The 22,592-nt window shown below is 40.9% G+C and overlaps 1 protein-coding gene across 1 annotated transcript in view; it reads left to right on the top strand.

Moving 5' to 3' along the window:
• Positions 1-22,592, top strand: part of LOC117247081 (caveolae-associated protein 1-like) — a 41,479-nt gene continuing 18,887 nt past the window's right edge. Inside the window, exon 1 of the mRNA XM_033611253.2 lies at positions 1-820. Coding sequence (XP_033467144.1) covers positions 290-820 — 531 coding nt within the window. The 5' untranslated portion in view covers positions 1-289. The remainder of the gene's footprint in view (positions 821-22,592) is intronic.

The following is a 22,592-nucleotide window of genomic DNA, read 5'->3' as shown; positions in this document are numbered from 1 at the left end:
GGCATTCACATCCTAACGCTCATGTGGTAACATCCAGCATCGCTTGGCTTCCCCAGCACACTGGCCTGATTCCAGGGATTTGAAGTAGACAGGACAGACAGACAGACAGAGAGACAAAGTGCATATATGCCGGAGAGAGATAAGTTAGTTCAGAAGTAGGAGGGAAAAAGAACAGAAAAGAAAAGAAAGGGAGAAGCAGGTGAGAAAGGAAGAAGTTGAAACAGGTGTCTAGAAGAACCAGTGGTGAAGAAAGGTTGATTAGCTGACTGTACACTACAAATCCACTGACATGGCAGCCATGGAAGCACTGGAATCCACAAGTGCCCAGCTGGAGCCTCAAACCCTCACTGAGATCTCGGACGATGAGGTCAACCTCCCACCTTCAGACGACGAGGACGATGCCCTTGCCGCAGCTAAGAAGGAAATGTCCACCATGGGTACAGAGGGGGACGCCGCCGAAGACAAGGATGAGGCAGCAAAGGTGGATCAACAGGTGAATGGGGTCATGGTGCTGTCATTGCTTGACAAGATCATTGGGGCAGTGGACCAGATCCAGCAGACCCAGAGTGGGCTGGAGTCCAGACAGCAGGAGATGGAGCGTTCGGTGACCACCATTCAGGGCGAGCTGACCAAACTGGCCAAGAGCCACAGCACGACGTCCAACAGCGTCAATAAGATGATGGAGAAGGTGCGGAAGGTGAGCGTCAATGTCAAGACAGTGCGGGCCAACCTGGAGAAGCAAGGAGGCCAGATCAAGAAGCTGGAGAACAATGAGGCTGAGCTGCTCAAGAGACGCAACTTCAAAGTTATGATCTACCAGGTGGGAGAGTGTGTGTGTGTGTGTGTGTGTGTGCGTGTATAAATACCTGTAGGTAATGTGTGGTTATGGTTTGTCTGTTAAAGGTGTAAGGCTGCGTATGTAAATTATATGGAACTTAATAGGTTAAGGAATGGGTGTGGCCCACTGGTGAACAAAATTGGGCTACTGAATGTGAATGAAAGTCATGTCAGTGCTACATCACTTTCCAAAAAAAAAAAAAAATCCTGCGAAGATGGTTGTGTGGTAGTGGTGTCATACAAAGTTTACTGTGACTGAACAGGAAAGTGTTTGGCAAAGTTGTTTCTCAATTTGCAGAGGCACAGAGGATTTCAGGGAGTGGTTAAAGGTTACCTCAAATTGCTGCTGGCAAGTGCTCAAGTGACAGGCTGTGCTATCTCATCACTGAATCAACAATACCAAAAACACGCTGCTCCCAGAGTAATGCATTTCCCAAGAAAAGATCATATTTACCAAATATGATCACCCTAAATATTCTCTAACCCTATCTTAACCCTAAATTTCACAACCCTACATACTCCTTTACCATACCCTAACCCTGAAGTGTCTTTTATAGTATAAGCATGCCATCCACCCTGACCCCCTCCTTACAACTTCTGCCCTGTAGAAAAACCCTCTGGACTGAAAAATCATTGCCTGTGATCATAATCCAGGCAGAAATTGCATTGCCTTAAAAATGCACGCACCAGTACATATTAGTGGTATATAAGATGCATATAAATTGATACACATTGATACCTATGAAAACAATTACTTGATACCTTACTCATACTTATTTATTGGAAAACATCGCTTCCAGTTTTGCTCCAGTTTGGTACGTGCCACATTTTCCACGTTTCAAACAATGAAGAACACAAACTCTCTTTATGACACGCAAACTTGTTTTAGTGACTTCTCATTCTTGTTCATTCTACTTCAAGCCTATACAGGCACAATTCATGATGTTCTTAAACAACTTACAGAAACAGTGATCCTGGGTGTCTTTGATTGTAAACTTCCCAGATGTTGCTTTACACCACCCCTGCCCCACCCTAAATCTACTGTACATTGGTTCAATACTCAGTATCCACTACAGGTGGTGTCCAGATATTTTCCTTCCATAGCACACTATATATAGGTCTAAAGAATACAAGCCAAGTTCGCTGGCTGCCCAAATCATAAGGAATCCATTCGGAAAGTCATTTCACTCTTTCCCTTTTTTTTTTTTTTGTCAAACAAAGATGGAAAATACCACAAGCACGCTCAAGGTCCTGTTTAAGGCAGAGGAGTGGTAGCAGAGAGGAAGAGACGGGAGAGGAGAGAGGAGAGCTCTTAGCAGCAGATGTTTCATTTGAAAAGACAGAGAGCAAATTTTTTATTTGAGGGGAGTTGAGGGGAGCCCTGTTTCTTTTTTTAGCCTGTGAGGCTGCAGTGTGATGTGTAATAGCTTGCAGCTTTTTGCACAGTGGCGCGAGAACATTCAGAGTTTCCACCCTTGACTCAGACATCATGGCTTGGACCGACCACACTCTCTCTTTTTCTCTCAGTCTCTCTCCAACAGCTGGGCATAAGTCAAATGAGAGCTCCATCTTAAGCAACCCAGACTGTCTGACTGCGAATGCTTATGAGTTAATGCTATTCTAACATGCTTACACAATACATTTGGCTTCCTTGTCCTGGCATACCAGCACAAGATTTTATACCTAATGATCTGCAGATGAGCAGGTTACAGCTCTCAGCAAGAAAATGCGCTAAATGCTAATCTCCATCAACACATCTGAAGGAATTTGATGACTGAACTCTTTCCCAATCTGAAAGCCTCATAAATCAACACTTTAATTAGTATCTAATAAAGTCTTGAAGCTGAGGGTTGCAAGTTTCCATTGCAATCTACTTGAAATACCACACAGGGAAAAACAAAACGGGTTGGGATTTTGCTAGCGTTAGCCAACTGCTTGGGCCCTGTGGCAAGAGAAACTCCCCCTGCAATGCCTATCTCTGGCTCCTTCACTAACTCAAAACACTGGCTTAGTTTATGGTTGCCAACTATGACATAATGTCAGATTCACCTTCATTAAAAAAGCAAACCACAATGTGTTGTTCTGTTTTCAATTTTCTGTGTTCCTTTGTTGCACTTTAAGGGCAGACACATCAATGCCACTCACAACACCAAAAACTTAAAGCTCACCTTTACCTTTGCTTACCTTTAGCTTACCTTTGCTCAGCTTTAAACAATTTGTCCAACATCATACAGAATTACATATAATCACGCCAACAGGGAGGAAGCAAAACAATGTTGTGAAACTTTTGGTCCTCACTGTTTACCATGGGACTCAGCAACATGATCAGGGTCTTCATCTTATCTCCAAAGAAAATTTCATATGCAAAATGATCATCTGTATATCAGTTACTCACCATGTGTGTTACCTTGAATTCTAGAAGAAAAGAGATTTTTGTCACATGCCTCCATGTTGAATGGAGAATACAAAAAAGGCAAACATTCTTCATAAATTAAGGTAAACCTGGACCACCTGAACAACAACAAAACTATATCAAAACTTCTGTTTACAAACTCTCACTTGTGGAGTATAATTCAAGTATCATTTATGGAGTCATATGCTGAGTACTTCCCAAACAGTAAATGTGCTAGAATATAAAACACTTTGACCTTTGCCCTTACTGTAAATGAGCAAGCACGTGCTTTGATGTGTTTTAAATATTAAGGTTTCGTCACTGAGCATACAACTGGATAAGAGTATAAGAGTTTGTAAATGGATGTTTTGATATAGTTTTGCTGTTGATAAATGTGGTTCCCATTTACTTCAATACATATAGAATGTTGATGCTTTTTGTATTTCCTGTTCACCCTGGAGGCATGCGAGCAAAACAAAGTTTTCTTTATTAATTTAAGGTAATATGCAATGAGTAATTAATTTACAAATAGTCATATTGCAGTTAAAGTGTCCCTTTAACATCAACACACCCAGAGCCTCCTCATGAGGACCTGAGGACCTATCAGAATATCAAACCATGGCAATGAACAAATCATACATTTCTTTATTTCTAATACAATTTTCCCACAACAGTATTTATGGATAAGTTAAAGTAGATTAAAATGGACATACTTGTGTGAAATAAAAGTACATCAAAACTTTCTTAAGTTAAGTACTTTACCCATTTTTAAAACTATTAAACTATTTTTAAACTAATAGTTATTGGTTGAAAAGCAATATGTTCTGCTGAAGCACCCTTGAGCAAAATAATTAGCATTAATCAGCTGAGGTCTGAGGTCTAAAATATGCTTGTTTTCTTTGGGTTCCTCTAGCATTTTGGTAAGAGATGATACCTGTACTACCAGTGCCACTTTGAGTTGTGTCATCTGACACAGTGTATTATCATTGTTATTGGTGTTACTCATGATGATGTTGATGATATCACACAGCTACAGTTTACAAGTCATTCATATTGGATTTTCCTCCAAGCTCATAAGTTTTTTGTTTGCTTTTTGGTCAACTTTGTTGCACTCTGATAGTGTCTTACCTGAGTTAAGTTTCCATACAAGCAGAGTGACCCACCAAAGTCAAAGTGTGTCTTCCCATAGCTCTTATGGGCTTCTTCTGTGATCCCAGACTTGTTCCTCAATGGGATCAGTGTTCAGGGTCACTGGAAGCATTATACTACATTTTTACCATTAAGCAGATGTTACTATTCAGAACAATGCACAACAATAGAATTAACAGATGTATGTTCTTCCTTTTACTACCAGCACTTTTGAATAGAATGGAATAGACTTTAGCCCCTTTTCCACCGCAGGAACTTTTATCAATAACTCGGAATTTTGAAAAACCTCTGTGCATTTCCACCAAAATTACCCGGGTAAAAAAAAACTTTCCCTCAACTGTAAATTTACCCTGGAAAAAGTACCTAGTAGGGGGGTAGGACTTTTCAGATTACCAAGAATTCTTGAGGGGCGAGGCTGTGTGCTGAAGAACACTGATCGGTGGAGCACACACATGCAGCGTTCTGCACTTCCTGGTATGGGCAGTTGCTGCAAACTTTATTTCATTTCTACAAACTTCACTTCGTCTGTGTTTTGATTAAGGATGGGTACCGAAATCCGGTACTAAATTAGCCCCGGAGCTAAGTTATTAAAGACCCTGGTATTGATAAGCGCTAACGGTATTGGTTCTTTTGTGCCGGCGCTGAACTCCTCCACATACACACACGCCTACACGACACAGTAACTGGTGAACAACTGAGCTGCCACGGTGGAAACAAAGTGAAGATAACTCGAAAATAACTCCAGTTGACGGCAGCTACACTCATTACTGTAAGTGACATTAAACCTTAGTGAATAAGAAGCCAATACTATATCAATACATGTGTTCAGTAGCATGAACATGTAAACATGTGGATAGTGACATTCAATATGCTCCATCCACAGTCTCTCATCCACCGACATGTTATGTCTTACACACGGACAGCACGATAGTTCAGCTGATAGCAAATTGTTCCTAATAAGCTCAAATGACAGCTGTCTGTATGTAGACTAACTTAGCTGCTGGCTGAGACAAACAGCCCCAACTCTCTACACCAGCATGTAACCAGCCAAGCTGGCGGAGCCAAATATAGGGCACACGCGAATCATCTACGTCATCACGCTAATTTGAATAAATTATCCGGAACTCTCAGGTACAGTGAAAACGCAAACCACACAGATTACCAGGAATTCTTTTACCCAGGTAAACAAATTCCTGGTAATAAAAGTTCCTGGAAATGCTGGTGGAAAAGGGGCTTTTGTTGTCATTGCACAAGGAGTACAATGAAATTTACCATGCCATGAAATAGAAAATAAGCAGTAATAAATACACAACACATACACGTACACAATCATCCCATATCAATGGATATATTAAAATAATAATAATGATGATAATAACATTTAAAATAGTATTGCACCAGTTGACCCATTATTGCATGTTTGAGTCTCAATATAGTTCACTACACAATGGTGGGGCAGTGTTTGATCTGTTCAATTCAGTGATGGCTCTTGGATAAAAGCTGTCCAGTTTAGAGGTCCGAGCTTTGAGTGCCTTTGTAGCGCCTCCCAGAGGGTAACAGAGAAAACAGGTTATGACAAGGGTAGGTTGCATCTTTCAGGATGTTCTTACTTCTGTGGAGGCAGCGGGTCCTGAAGATATCCTCCAGAGAGGGCAGTGTGAGTCCAGTTATCTTTTCTGAGGTTCTTATGACCCGCTGGAAACTTTTCCGGACTGCCGGTGCTGGTTGCCACAGTAACTTCTAAAATCTGAGGATCTTCAGAGGCTTGATTTAGCTTTTGGGGTTACCAGCAATACTGGAGTTATATGGTTTTAATTCCAGCTAAATCGCCAGAAGATAATGCATTGTATGTTTCTGCAAATTACAAATGTTTCATGCATGTGTAACTGAACTGAATAACTGAAGGAACCATAGCTGTGTTTCCACTAGGATAGTGCCTCGAAAAGTGGTTGTTTTTTACCGAGACATTGCTACCTTTCCTGCCAGGATAGTGACATGAAAAGCGGTTGCTTTTTACAGAGACATTGCTTCATTTCCTGCTGGGATAGTGACATGAAAAGTGGTTGTTTTTTACCCAGACATCACTAAGTTTCCTGCCAAGTTAGTGACATGAAAAGCCATTGTTTTTTTTATAGAGACATCACTATGTTTCCTGCCAAGTTAGTAACACCAAAAATGATTGTCTTTTCTCACTGAATCATTGCTACGTTTTTTGCAGGGATAGTGACACAACAAGCAATTGTTTTTTTTTTACTGAATCATCACTACATTTCCTGCCAGGTTAGTGACACGAAAACCAGTTGTTTTTTACCAAGACATTGCTATGTTTCCTGCCAGGATAGTGACACGAAAAGTCGGCATCGCTGCCTTTAAAGGCAGAGATTGTGCTGCCAAAACCAAACATTTTAAACCAAAACATGATCTTTTCCTAACCACAACCAAGTGGTTCTTGTGCCTAAACCTAACCACATTTTAACCACAGTGTTGTTGAAACGAAATTTTCAACATATCCACTACATTAAACATACAAATGTAATGTATCCACAGTTTGCAAAAAACCTACAATGCCAACACTTACTCTGCCATTTGGGATTTTAATTCACCTGGTATTATCAAGAAAATGCACAAGAACAACTACTGAGTATATTTTCACGGCTTGGATCAACTAATTTATAGTGTTGACATTGCAATGTGAAGTCAACATCAACACTCCCATGTAAGGGTCCTTGGGTAATAATTTCATCCACTGACGGTTTGCGAGCTAATATGTGTCTATGACTCATGCAACCCAGCAACAGATACTGTTTTTTCTTATTTTTTCCAAACATTTTTTCAAAAGACTGAAATAAGTTTAGATTCAGACACCCCTGATTTATACTTGTGCTGTTCATGCCCTTAGGTAAAGCTCTGCCCTGGAGCTCTGCAGATAATAAAAACACACTGTTACTGAGTGGTGTTTACCGTTGCATAGGGTCAGCTCACACAGGGAGGACACAGCACGAGGGCTTTGTAGTGGAGCATAGGGTGTTTAATCTCTGCTTTATTAGCGGCTGGTGACCCACCACACTTCCCTCCACTCCCTCCTGGGCCCCATTCACAAGTGTGGTCCTGACAAGGCTCACACTGATGGCATTTATCTATTTGCTCATCTTGTTTTCTTAAGAAAAACAAAAGTCATCAACCTCAGACACTGTAAATATGTGTATATTTATTAAAGCTTCCTGGTAGTCTGGAAAGACTTTGTGGCAGGATTCCTCATGGATATGTCTCTCCCTGGATTTAATTACATCTCCATTGTAGGGATATAGAATTTCTGGGGACATAAGTCAGATTACATTTAATTTTATTTTTTTATTTTTTTTTTATTTTAATCAAAGCCACCTATGGTTACTATCAACAATGCAAACAACATCCCGTAATGCTACTGGTGTGCTGGACTAACTCATGCTGCATGTAAATCAGTAGCAGTTCTGTCAGCACATCTACTGGAAGTGACTGCCTCCCTGTTAACACAAGCAGCTGTCCTGCATCCTGTGTGTGTGTGTGTGTGTGTGGGTGTGTTTCCATCTGTGGGGGCGTGTGTGTCTTTGGCTCATTTAAGCCTGACTATCCAGTAAGCCTGAGATTTACTCCCTTACATCTGTGCTCAGTTCCTTGACAGCTGGGGCCATATGCTGCCAGAGAACAGAGTTTACTACACTCACCGAGGTTCCAACCTGGAATGTGACAGCTCTACCCCACAGTGTGTGAGTGTGAGGGAGAGAAACAAAGGGAGTGCAGCAGAGTAATGAAAATGTTAGTTGTGTAAAGCTGCACAATCTCATATATACGTTTGTCAATTTGATCCATTGGTAATATTATGAATGGATCAAATTGACAAACTGAGTGCAACACATTAAAGTCTTCCAGTAAAGACTTTCTGAAAATGTGTTCTGTCATCCCAGTTTGCACAGTTAATTGCACCTTTTCTATAAACCCAATCGCCAGAAAACTTGATGGCAGTGTATGTTTCTGCATTTGTACATCATTATGTAGCAGGTAAGTTGAAACTTCAAACCTTCAGCTTCGAACGCCACTGTGGTTAATGTGTGGTTATGTTTAGCCACAAAAACATCTTGATCATGGTTATGTTTTGGCTTTCAAAACCTGTGTTTTTAGCACTACAGCCACTGGAAAAGCAGCGATGGGTTGGTAAAAAAAACAGCCACATTCTGTGGTACAGAAACCAATGGAAAAGCAGCCACCGGTCACTAAAAGCACACAAGCTCAACAGCACAAAATCTACTAGAAAAGCAGTCACCAGTCACTAAAAAGCACACAAGTTTGACAGCACAAAAGCTACTGGAAAAGTAGCCACCGATTGCTAAAAACATTGACATTCAACAGCAGAAAAACAGCTGATGGCTAGAAAAACAGCCACCAATCAAACACAGACTTTCGGCGGCACACAAGCCTCTGTAAAAAGCAGCCACCAATCACTGAAAAACATCGACATTCAGTGGCACAAAAGCCACTGAAATAGCAGTCACCATGTTAAAAAACACTGACATTCAGCATCACAGAAGCCACTGGAAAATTCAATTCAATAGAACTTTGTTTATCCCCAAGGAAATTCTTGAATCCTGAAGAAAGTTCTCGGTGCCGAAGGAAAAGTGGCCAGTGATTGCTACAAAACATAGATGTTCAACTGTGCAAAAGCCACTGGAAAATGGCTACCAGTTGTTAAAGAACAACCTGTGTTGTTGTTTGTTGGCCTCAAACAGTGGTCGGCAGTGTAGAAGCTGTGTTGTCAAGGTGTTGCACCATCCACCGTCCACCCCATACACCATCCCCTCCACCTCCCACTGACAAGTCAGCTCATACTATGTCACTTTTGAAACATTGATATGATATATATGAAACATACAAATGTATCTGTGCAGATGCATACAATACCAACATTTTCTGGTGATTTAGGGTTTAGGGAAAGTGAGCATGAAGACTGTCTACATGCCTGCTGTTCCTGAACATGTGTGAGAGGATGCCACCTATAGTAGAGACTGTTGGCTGAGAAAAATACATACTGTGCAGTGAGAATATGTGACCTGTTGACCTGAGGAGCTTCTTCCATCGCTGTAAGGAGGGTGGAATAATATATGTGGGCAAGTAAGAACAAAAGATGAACTAGAGATTTCCATCCACTTTGTACAGGGAGTGGATGGGTGTGTTGCGATGAAGAGCAGGGGCCATATTTAGACAGCTGATTCATAGCACAGGCATCCCCAGCTCTCTGTCCTAACCTCCTCCTGCCTCCTCCTCCTCCTCCTCCTCAGTCACTGCCCTGTTCCTCCCTCTCTCTCTCACTCATCCACCCACCAGGATAATTCACTCCACATCGTGTCTTCCCCACCCCCACCCTGCCCTACACACCATCCCTGCTCCCTTACCACTATTCCTTAATTTTTCTCTCTCCTCTCATTTGATTCTTTTGATTTTTACATCTGGTTATTTTAGAGTTCATTAGATCTGTCCTCTTGATTAATCAGGTCATCAAACTGAGATAAGACGCATATTTCAAAGGAGCTCTTCAATGAAATATATTCGGACATCACCATGTTCATGATAAGTCATTCTGACATGCTACATATACTGATTAGATTTTGGTAGTCAAAGGTCAAGGTCACTTTGACCTCATCTGTCTCATTCTTGTGAATGTGTTATCTCAAGAACACTTAAGTGGCCTTCACACAATAAGAACAACGCGCTTCGCTCACCGCCAGGTGCGGCACAGAGGTCAGAGGTAAACTCAGTCAAAGTTCAAATAATTTCAACTCTGAGCACAGCGCTCGGGTGGAAAATCCAAGCGGTGCGCGATGCCAAGGGTAACGGTGCCGCTTTGTCAGCCGTTGCCGCCCTCTCCATAGACAAACAATGGGACAGCCAGCACAAAGCGGTTTTACAGCTGATCATGCGTAGAGGCCTTTAGGCTGAAGGGAGTTTCTTTAAATTTGGCACACATGTCTACTTGGACTCAACAATCAACTGAGTAGAATTTGCTGGTCTAAGGTCAAGATCACTGTGACCTCATCTGTTTCATTCTCATGCACGCAATATCTCAAGAACACCTCGAAGGAATTTCCTCAGATTTAGCACAAATGTCCACTCCAACACAGTGATAAACTCTTTACAATTTAGTGGTCAAAGGTCAAGGTCACTCTGACCTCACAAAAGATGTTATTGGCCAAAAATCAAGAATTCATACACTAATTACAACAAAATTTAACAGAAATGTCTAATAGGATAAAATGATGAAATAATGACATTATTAAAGGGTCAAAGGTCAGTTTCACTTTGACATCATAACATTCTGCAAAAACACTTTTCTGGCCAATATTCAACGTCATATCTCAGAACTAGGAGGGGAGACATTTGCTCATATATTGAACTGGTGACATCTTGGGTGTCCACCTTGAAACTGTGCTGATTGTATAGATCTTCTGTGCTGCTGGAGGGAAGTTGTGTGTGAAGTATCCATGTTTTCACAGACATGGATATAAACTATAACTTCAACTTGCCCGGCCTGCAGAAGCATACAACTGCATTGTAGTTATACTTAATTTGTGTGCCCACCACAACAGGAAATCCTTGTTGACTTTGCACTGGCATTGTTCTTGTGTTGCCAGCACAATATTTTAACACATTTTCTGCCTACCATCACATAATGCACTCTTAAGAGTCCATGTCCATTTCACAAGGAATTAATTTTTTCAGTGCTCCTTTCTGGTTGGACTGAAAGCCAGTTTTATGTCAGCAAAATGGCTTAAACATAAATATAAATCTGTCTTTTTTGCCCTTTGTACCACAGTTTCTTTCTTCCATCCACTTCTCATGACATACAAAGGAATCAAAATCTCTAACATCTCACAAACAATCTGTCAGAATAGATTTCTCTCATCCTTCTATTTTCCACATAAACCACCCAAATCACTCCCTACATTTCGATCAATAGCACCTTATCAAACTGCCTCTTTATTTTACTGTGATGACAGCTTCATCCAACTGATTTATTAATGAGGTGTTCTGAATTTTTCGCCCTTGAAAGAACCAGATCCCCAACACTGTAAAGTACACATTTTACCGACAGCCTGGGAGCATTGAGACTCCCAGTAACAAACTGCATGTAAATTAATCAAGAGTGAAGCCATTCTTCTCACACAGGTCGATCCAGGTCCATATATGGACATGTGAGGCAGATATGTTCCCAGCTTAGTTTAGAGGCCAGATTGTGTGTAACATTGTTTCAGCTGGGAGCAGTGCTTTTTGGTGGAGTGTTTTTGGCTTTGGTTCAGTAGGTGGGGGAGGTGTTAATGTCAGGCAAGATGGTCAGAATACTGACGAGAGCTTGTGGACAAAATGAGGAGGCAGAATAAAGAGTGGGAGAGAGGATAAAGGAGACAGAGAGAGGGTAACAGAGGACTTATGGAGACAGAGAAAGAGAAGGGGAGAACTATCTAAAAATAGCAACTATCACATACTTGTTTGATTGTGAGAAGGAAAGGGCCTTTAGGAGATTGTGTTCCTGTTTGGTTTGGAAGATCAGAGGCCAGGCCTAGACAAGCAGTGTTGACATGCAGGCTACAACATCAGCTTGTTTGTTTATTCATGACGTTCAGACATTTGTCATCCGGTCATGGAGACTGGGGTGTGTTATGCTAGTAGAAGCTAATGTAGTCTTGAGCTTCTAGCCTGTCCAGCGGGCCAAAGAGGTCTGGTAAGGACATCTCACTCCACACCCTCAGATTATTTTCATTTTCTTCAAACTTGTGGTCTTCAGACTGTATATAATGATGGACGATGCGTCTCCACTTACCCCCAGTGAAGCTGAAATATACCGGATACAGCTACTGCCATCTTGCTCTGGTGACGTCATTTGGAGTCTGCACAGTGTCAAGTTTCCCACCTGTACACCTGTTCAACCAACTGCTAGCAGAGCCACTAAATGCGAGCTCACTGATTGGCTCACACAGTTGTCAGTCATGTTAACCAATTAACTAATAACTCATTAAAACCAAGCTTATCAGAAAAACGAACACCTGAACACACAACAGCACGATAAAACTACCATAAATGACAGAAACCATCTTTTGGAAAAATTTATTTGATGTGTATTTTGAGTTTTTAGGCCCATGTCCCATCAACTAACATGGAGAGGGCATGCTTTAAGACCTATGCTGCAGCCAGCCACCACGGGGTGATCCAGATGTTTCGGCTTCACTTTTGGGGAGCTGTCATGTAGTCCTCAGGTGATGTAGACATCACCTGAGGACATTTATCAGACTTCTTCTTTTTTTTTTAACATATCTAGTACTCCCCTATCCAACTTTATTTTTCCTAAATGGTAATGGCATGACCCATCTGACTTTGCCTTACTTTGCCTCTGACTGGCATGCTCTGACTCTTACCCTAACTGTTACCAATTATACTCCTCATGCCTAAATCTAACCAATCCAGCTAATGAAGGCAATGGGTAGCCAGTCAGAGGGAAAGTAGGTTGGGTTGTGCCTTCACCATCCAAGGAAAAGAAAATTTGCCTCCCGAGCCTCTGTTAACACACTTTGACATGTACAATACCTGAAGTTCATTTTTAAACCCATGTGTCATAGGCTTCAGTTCCTCTAATAGCCACTAGATGCTGGCTCCAAAAAAAATAGCATATGTTTACTTGACAGATAGGTACATTAGACCGTAAAGAATACTCTTGCAGCCCCTGTGAGACAGGGATGCACCCTGCAATATGATGCATTTTCAGAGCCATTATTGGTGTAGAATAAAACTAAAACTAAAAATAATCTTTGCTGGTCCAACGTTTTCTTTGTTATATATGTTATTTAAGGAAGTTAAGAAGAGGGAAATAGTGAGGTCCACGACAATGAAACAGGCCTACCTGGTTGGACAGACAATGATGGACAGGAAGAATAGGTTACATTACAGACGAGGGAGACACTGCTGTAGTGTTAGCATCAGATGAGAAAGAGACAACCTCATATTTTGCCTTTTATTTGGAAAGTCAGTGACACAAGTTGAACCTTTGACCCTGTTGTCACCTTCATCACCGACGTGGAGGACTCTGGTGATTGCAAGGCCAAGACACTCAGTGAGGATCCTTTTGAGGCTTTATGGTGGTGGAGGGAGCATGCTAAAATGATTCTTAACCTGGCAGTGATTGAATGTTTTTGCCATTCCAGCATCAAGTGCAGCCAGTGAAAGAGACTTTTCCTCTGCTGGATTTATATGATTTGGATTTAAATAGCGCTTTAGGGGGTTCAAACTGGGGTGCCTCATGGTTTGGGTCACTTCAAAGCTGATTATTCCCTGATAGATGATGACCCACCCAACATTTTCAGGTAGCCAGTGGGATGTTAATGTCACCCGCTGGACGAACGACTGCTACTGAGTTATTGTATCTTAGAGCCCTGACACCAACAGCAGTCCACTTATGTCAAAATATTTCTTATTGTTATTTTGCTGCAAGGGGATTCTTACTCTATCTCCCTGGATACCTCTCCCTCTTCCACACAGGCACTACAATTAAGACGTTAGTGTAGAAACGAGGTCATGATCCCTCACCTGCTTCCCAGTGCTCCCTCCTGCAAACACTGCCAGCTGTGTTTGACAGAGCACAGGTAGCCCTGTTTGGGTTGTCTAATCCCCTGAGTTTCAGATAGTCGGAGATGCCTCTCATTGAAAAGCCCTTTTCTTCTAAACAAACACATACTCACCTTTGTGTGGTTTGTCCATGTAAATTTGTCTCTTGCTGTTGCACCAAACCAGAGTTGGCTCATTACTGTCCCTTATGACCTTAAGCAATGAGACGATTCCACCCGACAATCCACACAAAGGTGAGATTTATGCTTAGGCATAAGTGCCTAAATCATTTCCCAGAGTGCTCATGAAATCTCCAAAGCTTTCACGCAGGGCTAGGGCAATGAATGTGTGTGTATGTGTGTGTCATTGTGTTTATTCATTAAAATTTCCAATAGTGTTCTTTTTTGCAAATGAAAGAAAGAAAAAATAATAATGAAAAATTATTCAATCAAAACTGGATAGGAGGAAAAAGTATTGTGGTTTTTACTATTTGGTTACATAATCAATGCATTGATCTCACAATAGAAACATTCATTTAACACTGAAGGACCACAAGTGATGCAGTACATAGCAATGACAAAGGGAACATTTCACAAACAGTACTGCTGGTAGAGTCAAGAATCTCTGCAAGAGACAGAAACATGTACAGAAACTTGAGAGGGTCATTCTGGTTAAAAATCCCTGTAAATTACTGTATAAAATAATGGATGTAGTCATTGTGACATTGTCAGTTGGTTAGTGGACTTTGTTTTTGAACCCTCGTGTTTGGCATTTTGGCAGTCGCAATGTTGTATCTTTGGAGCCAAAAGTGACCATATTTGGATGTGAGGATGGAGATAACCCTAATGCTACCTGCTAGCTTAGTTAGCTAGGTGCATTTGAACCTACAGTATGGTTAATTGTGATAATGCTAATGTTGATGCTAACTGTTGCAAAAAACAGCCCTAAACCATTAAAACAGAATGCACTTACTGAAAAACTGAACATCCGTCTCCTTAGGGCTCATGCATGCTCAACGTTAGTGATGGAGATGGAGACGAACAGAGCCCTCTGTCCGTACTCTGCATTCATTTGGTCCATATATGTTTTCTGAAAGCTTACAAATTTTGTACTTGTAATGAAGCAGTACCACCTGGTACTGTGGAGACAGTGTAGCAAAGTTCAAGCAAGATATAACCAGAGATGACAAAAAAAATTAAATAATGACGGAACAGAACAAATCAGCAATATATAATAACATACATTATCATATAGTGAAAATAGTTAAAAGAATTATTCGTCCGCATGTCAGGATGTATATAATGGTCGCACTTACTGCTGCTGTCTACAACGCTGCCTCTGTTAATAGGTACAATTTTGTGACCTCCTCCACTGTCACTTTGGCTGTATCTATGCCATCATAAAGTATGCATGGTAGTATGAGGGTATTGACATTTACAATGTTTGAAATAGGTGTATCTATTTTTGTATCTAAAGGGGGTGTAAATGAGCCTTTAGAGGGTCTTTAGGTAAAACCAAACAGTAAACTAGACTTTTTTTTAGGCGACCAACATGTTAACATGTATATTTTTTGGGCTTGTTATCATGGGGGTCTGTAGGGAATGTCTTGGAGCCGACCTCAAGTGGCCTTTAGAGGAATTGCAGTTGTTACTTAGCCAGGCACCATTTTCAGCCCTTGAAGTTGCCACATAAACGCACTTCTGTCCTCCAAGTCCTGTTTGGATTCAACGCATGCATTGCATGCAACTGTATAAATCTTGAATTTCAAATAATTTGCCCATCTCATGAGCTTGTTTACACATGAGGCTGTGGATTCCCCCTGCACAGTAATAATTCATTCAAAAAAGGGAACAGTCAGTCACTTCAAGACACTTCAAAGTTTCAGCCCCACTGCACTACTTTGACATCTCCACATATCCAACATCTTGTTTAATACTTATCTGTTGAAAAATACCATTAAAATTAGTCAGCTGTGGTGAAATGCATGACAAATGTGTTCTAACGCTGCTCACTTGACATCAATAAAGAAATAATCTTTCACATCCTTGTCTTACCCCAAGTCTTTTTTTCTTTTTTAATTTACTTCTGAGTAGAAGCTTTTCCACATGAGTCAGACGTCGATGACTCATAGTCAAAAGCTGTGGTTATTGAAAACATTACTTTGTTTGCTCATATGATCCACTCTGTCATATGATTCCAGCTTTGAATCCTCTCATGGCTAGTTAACATCACTGGCCCTGAACAGTGGTATGTTTGTGATAAGACACCAAGTCATCTAGTTCTATTACATTAGCACAAACTTTAGTATCCACAACATTTTACAGTTTACGGCATGTTTAGAGACTACAAGAGCCATAATTGCTGTGTATAAAAATCTGAATTCATTACTTGCAACAGACTCATTTCATTAAGTGTACTTTTGTACCTTGGCTTTTATTTCAAAGATTTAATAAATATCTAGCTGTCAAACCATGATTTTTAATAATTATGTTAAGACCTTAACATAACAAATCCTGCAAAAATGCTAGGTCTCACTTATTTGATGTTATTCCTAAAATTTTCACCCACATCTCTTGGTCTTCATCAGCAGAAGGAGTTTGCTTAGTTGTCATGAGGATAGTTTAAATGTCACCAACTGACTTAAAGGTTCTGTATTATATTCATTTTCAGGTTCATATGTGTATTTGCAGTTTCTACCAGGACATGTTTTAATGTTAAAAATGACATTATTTTTCTAATACTATCTAAGTGAATATACCTGTATTCACTTTCTGTCTGAAATGCTAAGTTTTAGTGCCTGTCTCTTTAAACCCTCCTCCCGAAAAAGCCCAGTCTGCTCTGACTGGTCACTGTTTCCTCCACACCTGCATTTTCAGCGTCTCTGACGTCATTGCAGCTGAGGAATGACTGTAATGGCATTGTAGCGCCAGTTTCTATCTTTCTGTATTATAGCTGTGATGTCATAACTTGACAGTAGTGCTGACAGCTCATTTTCTGAATACAGACTGCTTGCATTTCTCTTTGGATTGACACTTTTACACTTTAAAAGTATTTATGCAGCACCTATCCCTGCTTTATAGTCAAGAAAAGACTTGGTAATCAGACTTTTTATAATGTGGGACCTTTCAGATACAGTTCCTTGGCCATGTGATAAAAGTTGCCAAGTTAGGTCAGCCTTCCAGCATGACAAATGTTGTTCTTGTTACATTAAGTTCTTGTTACATCTTCTGGGACTCCTCTTTGTCTACAGGCTGAGTGAAATGAATCCATGATGAAACACATCTCTTAGATAGACTACAAAGTACAGTGGCCTTGTATCCTACCATTATGAAGCACTGTAGTCAAGATTAATGAGGACAAACCCACTCCGTAAGATACGATTGCTACAAAAGCTGAAAATGAGACTCTTGATATCTTTCAGTCCAGTCACCAGAAGAAAATGTTGGCATTGTACATATCTGCAAACCACAAATATGTTACATTTAAACATTTTTATTATATCAGTGTTTCTAAAGTGACGTAGTATATGAGCTGACTTTGTCATCTGTAGGTGGATGTCATCGAGGAAGGACACATGCTAAACTGGTTGTGATTTAACAAGTCATCGCCGTGTCTCCAGCTGCTTTTTAGGCACCAAACGTGGGTGTGTTTTAGTGGCCCATTGCTGTTTTTCTACAGGAGATAGTGCCACAAAATGCAGTTGTTTTTCACTGACACATCACTATGGTTTCTGCTGTGGTAGTGCCACAAAAAGTGGTTGTTCTTTACAGAGACGTCGCTATGTTTCTTGCCGGGATGGTGACACAACAAGCAGTTTTTTACCAAAGCATTACTGCCTTTCTAGCAGAAAGTGTGCCTCCAAAACCAGGTAGGCCTATTTTAAGCCAAAACAACAACAACATCTTTTCCTAAACACAGTATAGTGTTTTTTGTGCCTTAGCTTACCCACACCTTATCCACTTTGTTGTTAAATGTAAAGTTTCAACATATCTGCTACATAACAACATACAAATGTAACACATCTGTAATTTGCTGAAACCTACAATGCCAACATTTTTTTCTGCCTATTAGGTTGTATCTTCAGAAAAAAGCATCAAGTCATTACATTCTCAGCAGATAGTTGTTTTTTTTTCCTTTCAATTCAGACAGGGACATAAGAAACACTACAGATTATAGACAATGATAAAATACTAACACTTCCGGTACATGAAAGTTTATTTAATAATTGTCTCTGTATTATTCAGCCTCTGAAATGAATGTTCTCCCTCACAGACCACAACGTACGTAAGTTGAGCATGGTTTCCTTCAGTGAAGTTTTCTTCTCCTCACTCACTGTTTGAATTTTAAAATGGAAACAGTTATTCTCAGCTGCAGTGTTTCTGCCTTGCTTACTGTAAGAAGCTCTTTCAGGTCTTTAACTTGTTCCATTGGTGAGTCCAAAACATCCAATTTGTCCAGTTTCTGGAGGTGTTGCATTTTCCCTTATTGAGTCACATAATGTTGTGCTCAGTTCCTTTTATTATCAGGCTGGAGCTGGGTTTCTGTCATGCAAGAGCTGTTAGCTTTGGTCTCAGGTAACCGTGGATTTAGCATGCTAACTGCAGTAGCCTTCTGTCAGCTGTTAGCCTGACTCAAAAATATATTCCTTTACACCTTTAAAGGTTCTCTATATGGCATGTGTATGTCCAACACATTCTCACTCCTACCTCAACACATATTGACGTTTGATCATGGACTTTCCATGTCGAGATAGGACACACAGGGTACGCTGGGTGCGTTGGTGAAATGTACAGTTTACATACAGTCTCTTTCAAAATAAACACACTACATGGTACTACACCCACGAATGTGTTTTTTTTCTTTCAACAGCAAACATATGTGGTTACATTTTGCCAGTACGTGGTTGGGTTTAGGACAAAAGAACAGAGTTTGACTTTAGAATCACACGGGGTTAGTGAGCGAACCGGCCTCCCAGGTGAAAGTTGTTGGATCCATCCACAATCCCTCCCACCCGCCCCACTCGGACTTTGGCCACCCTAACTTTTGTTGTTTACCAGCTGTGTATCATGCCAGCATGAAAGGATGACTACAATCGATATTTTTACGTCATGAATGTACATGAATCATATTAAAATGTAAAAATAATCATGACAATGTGAAAGGTCTGTCTTGATGAACTTACAAAGAACTATAAGCTGAATCAGCAGCTCTCCTTGGCTTTCAGCTCATAACTTTACTGTTTTGGTTCACTCTCACTGCTCTTACAACGTCATTTTTGGCATCAGCAGGCAGCTGTTTTCAGAGAAAAAGCTCTATAAACCCACTGTACTCTACCTGTTCAGCAACAAACAGCAGGCAGACTCATTTAGAGACTAGCTGGTGAACATAGTGGAGCATTTAGCAGCTAAAGAAACAAATATTTCTCTCAGGAATTGGTAGAGACCAAAAACAGAGGGTGAAAACATGACTTACTGTACAAAACCCAAAACCAGTGAAGTTGGCACGTTATGTAAATCGTAGATAAAAACAGAATACAATGATTTGCAAATCCTTTTCAACTTATATTCAATTGAATACACTGCAAAGACAAGATGTTTAATGTTCAAACTGAGAAACTTTTTTTTTTTTTTGCAAATAATCATTAACTTAGAATTTAAAGGCAGCAACACATTGCAAAAAAGTTGGCACAGGGGCCTTTTCACCACTGTGTTACATCGCCTTTCCTTTTAACGACACTCAGTAAACGTTTGGGAACTGACAAGACCAATTTTTGAAGCTTTTCAGGTGGAACTCTTTCCCATTCTTGCTTGATGTACAGCTTAAGTTGTTCAACAGTCCGGGGTCTCCGTTGTCGTATTTTACGCTTCATAATGCGCCACGCATTTTCAATGGGAGACAGGTCTGGACTACAGGCAGGCCAGTCTAGTACCCGCACTCTTTTACTATGGAGCCATGCTGTTGTAACACGTGCAGAATGTGGCTTGGCATTGTCTTACTGAAATAAGCAGGGGCGTCCATGAAAAAGACGTTGCTTGGATGGCAACATATGTTGCTCCAAAACCTGTATGTACCTTTCAGCATTAATGCAACCTTCACATATGTGTAAGTTGCCCATGCCTTGGGCACTAATACACCCCCATACCATCACAGATGCTGGCTTTTGAACTTTGCGCCTATAACAGTCCGGATGGTTCTTTTCCTCTTTGGTCCGGAGGACACGACGTCCGCAGTTTCCAAAAACAATTTGAAATGTGGACTCGTCAGACCACAGAACACTTTTCCACTTTGCATCAGTCCATCTTAGATGAGCTCGGGCCCAGCGAAGCCGGCGGCGTTTCTGGGTGCTGTTGATGAATGGCTTTCGCTTTGCATTGTAGAGTTTTAACTTGCACTTGCAGATGTAGCGACGAACTGTAGTTACTGACAGTGGTTTTCTGAAGTGTTCCTGAGCCCATGTGGTGATGTCCTTTACACACTGATGTCGGTTTTTGATGCAGTACCGCCTGAGGGATCGAAGATCACGGGCATTCAATGTTGGTTTTCGGCCTTGTCGCTTACGTGCAGTGATTTCTCCAGATTCTCTGAACCTTTTGACGATATTACGGACCGTAGATGATGAAATCCCTAAATTTCTTGCAATAGCTCGTTGAGGAATGTTGTTCTTAAACTGTTTGACAATCAGCTCACGCATTTGTTCACTAAGTGGTGACCCTCGCCCCATCCTTGTTTGTGAATGACTGAGCATTTCAGGGAAGCTGCTTTTATACCCAATCATGGCACCCACCTGTTCCCAATTAGCCCGTTCACCTGTGGGATGTTCCAAATAAGTGTTTGATGAGCATTCCTCAACTTTCTCAGTCTTTTTTGCCACTTGTGCCAGCTTTTTTGAAACATGTTGCAGGCATCAAATTCCAAATGAGCTAATATTTGCAAAAAATTACAAAGATTACCTGTTCGAACATTAAGTAACTTGTCTTTGCAGTGTATTCAATTGAATATAGGTTGAAAAGGATTTGCAAATCATTGTATTCTGTTTTTATTTACGGTTTACACAACGTGCCAACTTCACTGGTTTTGGGTTTTGTACATTCATCATGTGGGGGGTCCACATGATGAATGTACAGTAAGTCCAATTTTGGTGCAAGTTATTGCATTTTTACCTAAATATATCATCAATGACTTTTTTGTTCATGACATTCATGAGATGTTTATGAGACAAAACTTGTCTCATAATTTTATTTAGCAATACCTGTGATTAAATCTCCAAACATCATTGACAAAATACAAAGACAGTTTATTTCGTTAGTATTAGTATTGCAATTATAAGGAGAGAGGCCCTGCAGCTACAAAATAGCCGGGCCAGCTCTGGCTTCTTCCCCACCAGAGAGGTGATGTTCCACGTCCCCAGAGCCAGCTACGCCCCTGTCTGCTGGCCTGCACACAATGCACCAAACCCTAAATCCTGTCATTGCGGGTGGTGGTGGGGTGGGGGGTCCCCATACTGGGTAAGGTTCTCAATCCGCCATTTCATCAAGGTCTTCTTCGGTACATCCTTAACGTACAATTATGTAATTAACATAAAGTTACAGAGGTTAGGTTAAGGCACGTTAAGTTACTGAGGTTAGGTTTATAAAAGAAACATGGTGAGGATGTCCCTTAAAATGACTCAAAGTTCACTCAAAGCTCACATAGTTCTGAACAGGTGTCTACTGGGGAAAGTCCCGGGGTAAGGTGCAGGGTTTTGTAACCCATCCACAACCCCAACCTGCCTCCTTACTAGACCGCTTGGGACCTCTTCCTTGTTTACTCATGTCAGCGCACTGGTCACATGATTGCAGCCCTCCAAAATACATAGGTCAGGCAAAAATGACTGGCTCCCAATTACATGAGATATGTACAAATTTGGATGCATTATTTTTCATAGGAAAAGTATATCCGTATGTATTGCTCAGATTTATAACATCTGATCAGAATCAGTCCTCTCTTAATCCTCGAGAGTTTGAAGAGAGAGTTTTCTGATCTCTTCCCATACTAGGCAGTCATGTTAGCCTCTGCTGTTCTGATTTTGACTATTCTTCTTTTAGTCTTAGTAATACAAAATGACTGTACCCCTTTAAAATGAATGGCTTCTATAAGACTGTCCCCTTCTGTAGCCTTAGATTCCTGTTAGCTTAAAGCGAAGGAAACATTGTACAGAGAAAGGACAGGCGCAAATAGCAGAGGAAGAAACCACTTCTTCTGCCGTTCAATAAATCTCTCCATAACACCAACCTCCTTCATTGTTATTGGAAAGAGTAACACGAGGTGGCCATGGGAACAACCAATGTCATCCCTTGCAGTCCAAGTTCCTGTTAGTCAAGCATGGGGAACTGTACATAGACCCAGAGAGGGCCAGAGAGGAGGGAGACAGGGCTGCCGAACTTGAGCTGCTTGTTCCATCACAATTAGATCCCCTTTCAGTAGAATTCAGCTGAAGGCAGTGATGGAACTTCAAAGTGTGCAAGTCAGATTTAAAATTTCTGAATAGTGAGCTCATCTTTGGAATTAAGTCGTCTTTGGATTTGGCTCCAGAGTGGTACATAGTAGCCAT

Source organism: Epinephelus lanceolatus, chromosome 21 (assembly GCF_041903045.1).
Source record: "Epinephelus lanceolatus isolate andai-2023 chromosome 21, ASM4190304v1, whole genome shotgun sequence".
Classification (NCBI taxonomy): Eukaryota; Metazoa; Chordata; class Actinopteri; order Perciformes; family Serranidae; genus Epinephelus; species Epinephelus lanceolatus.
The sequence above is the reverse complement of the archived record's forward strand: the minus strand, read 5'-3'. Positions and strand labels throughout refer to the sequence as shown.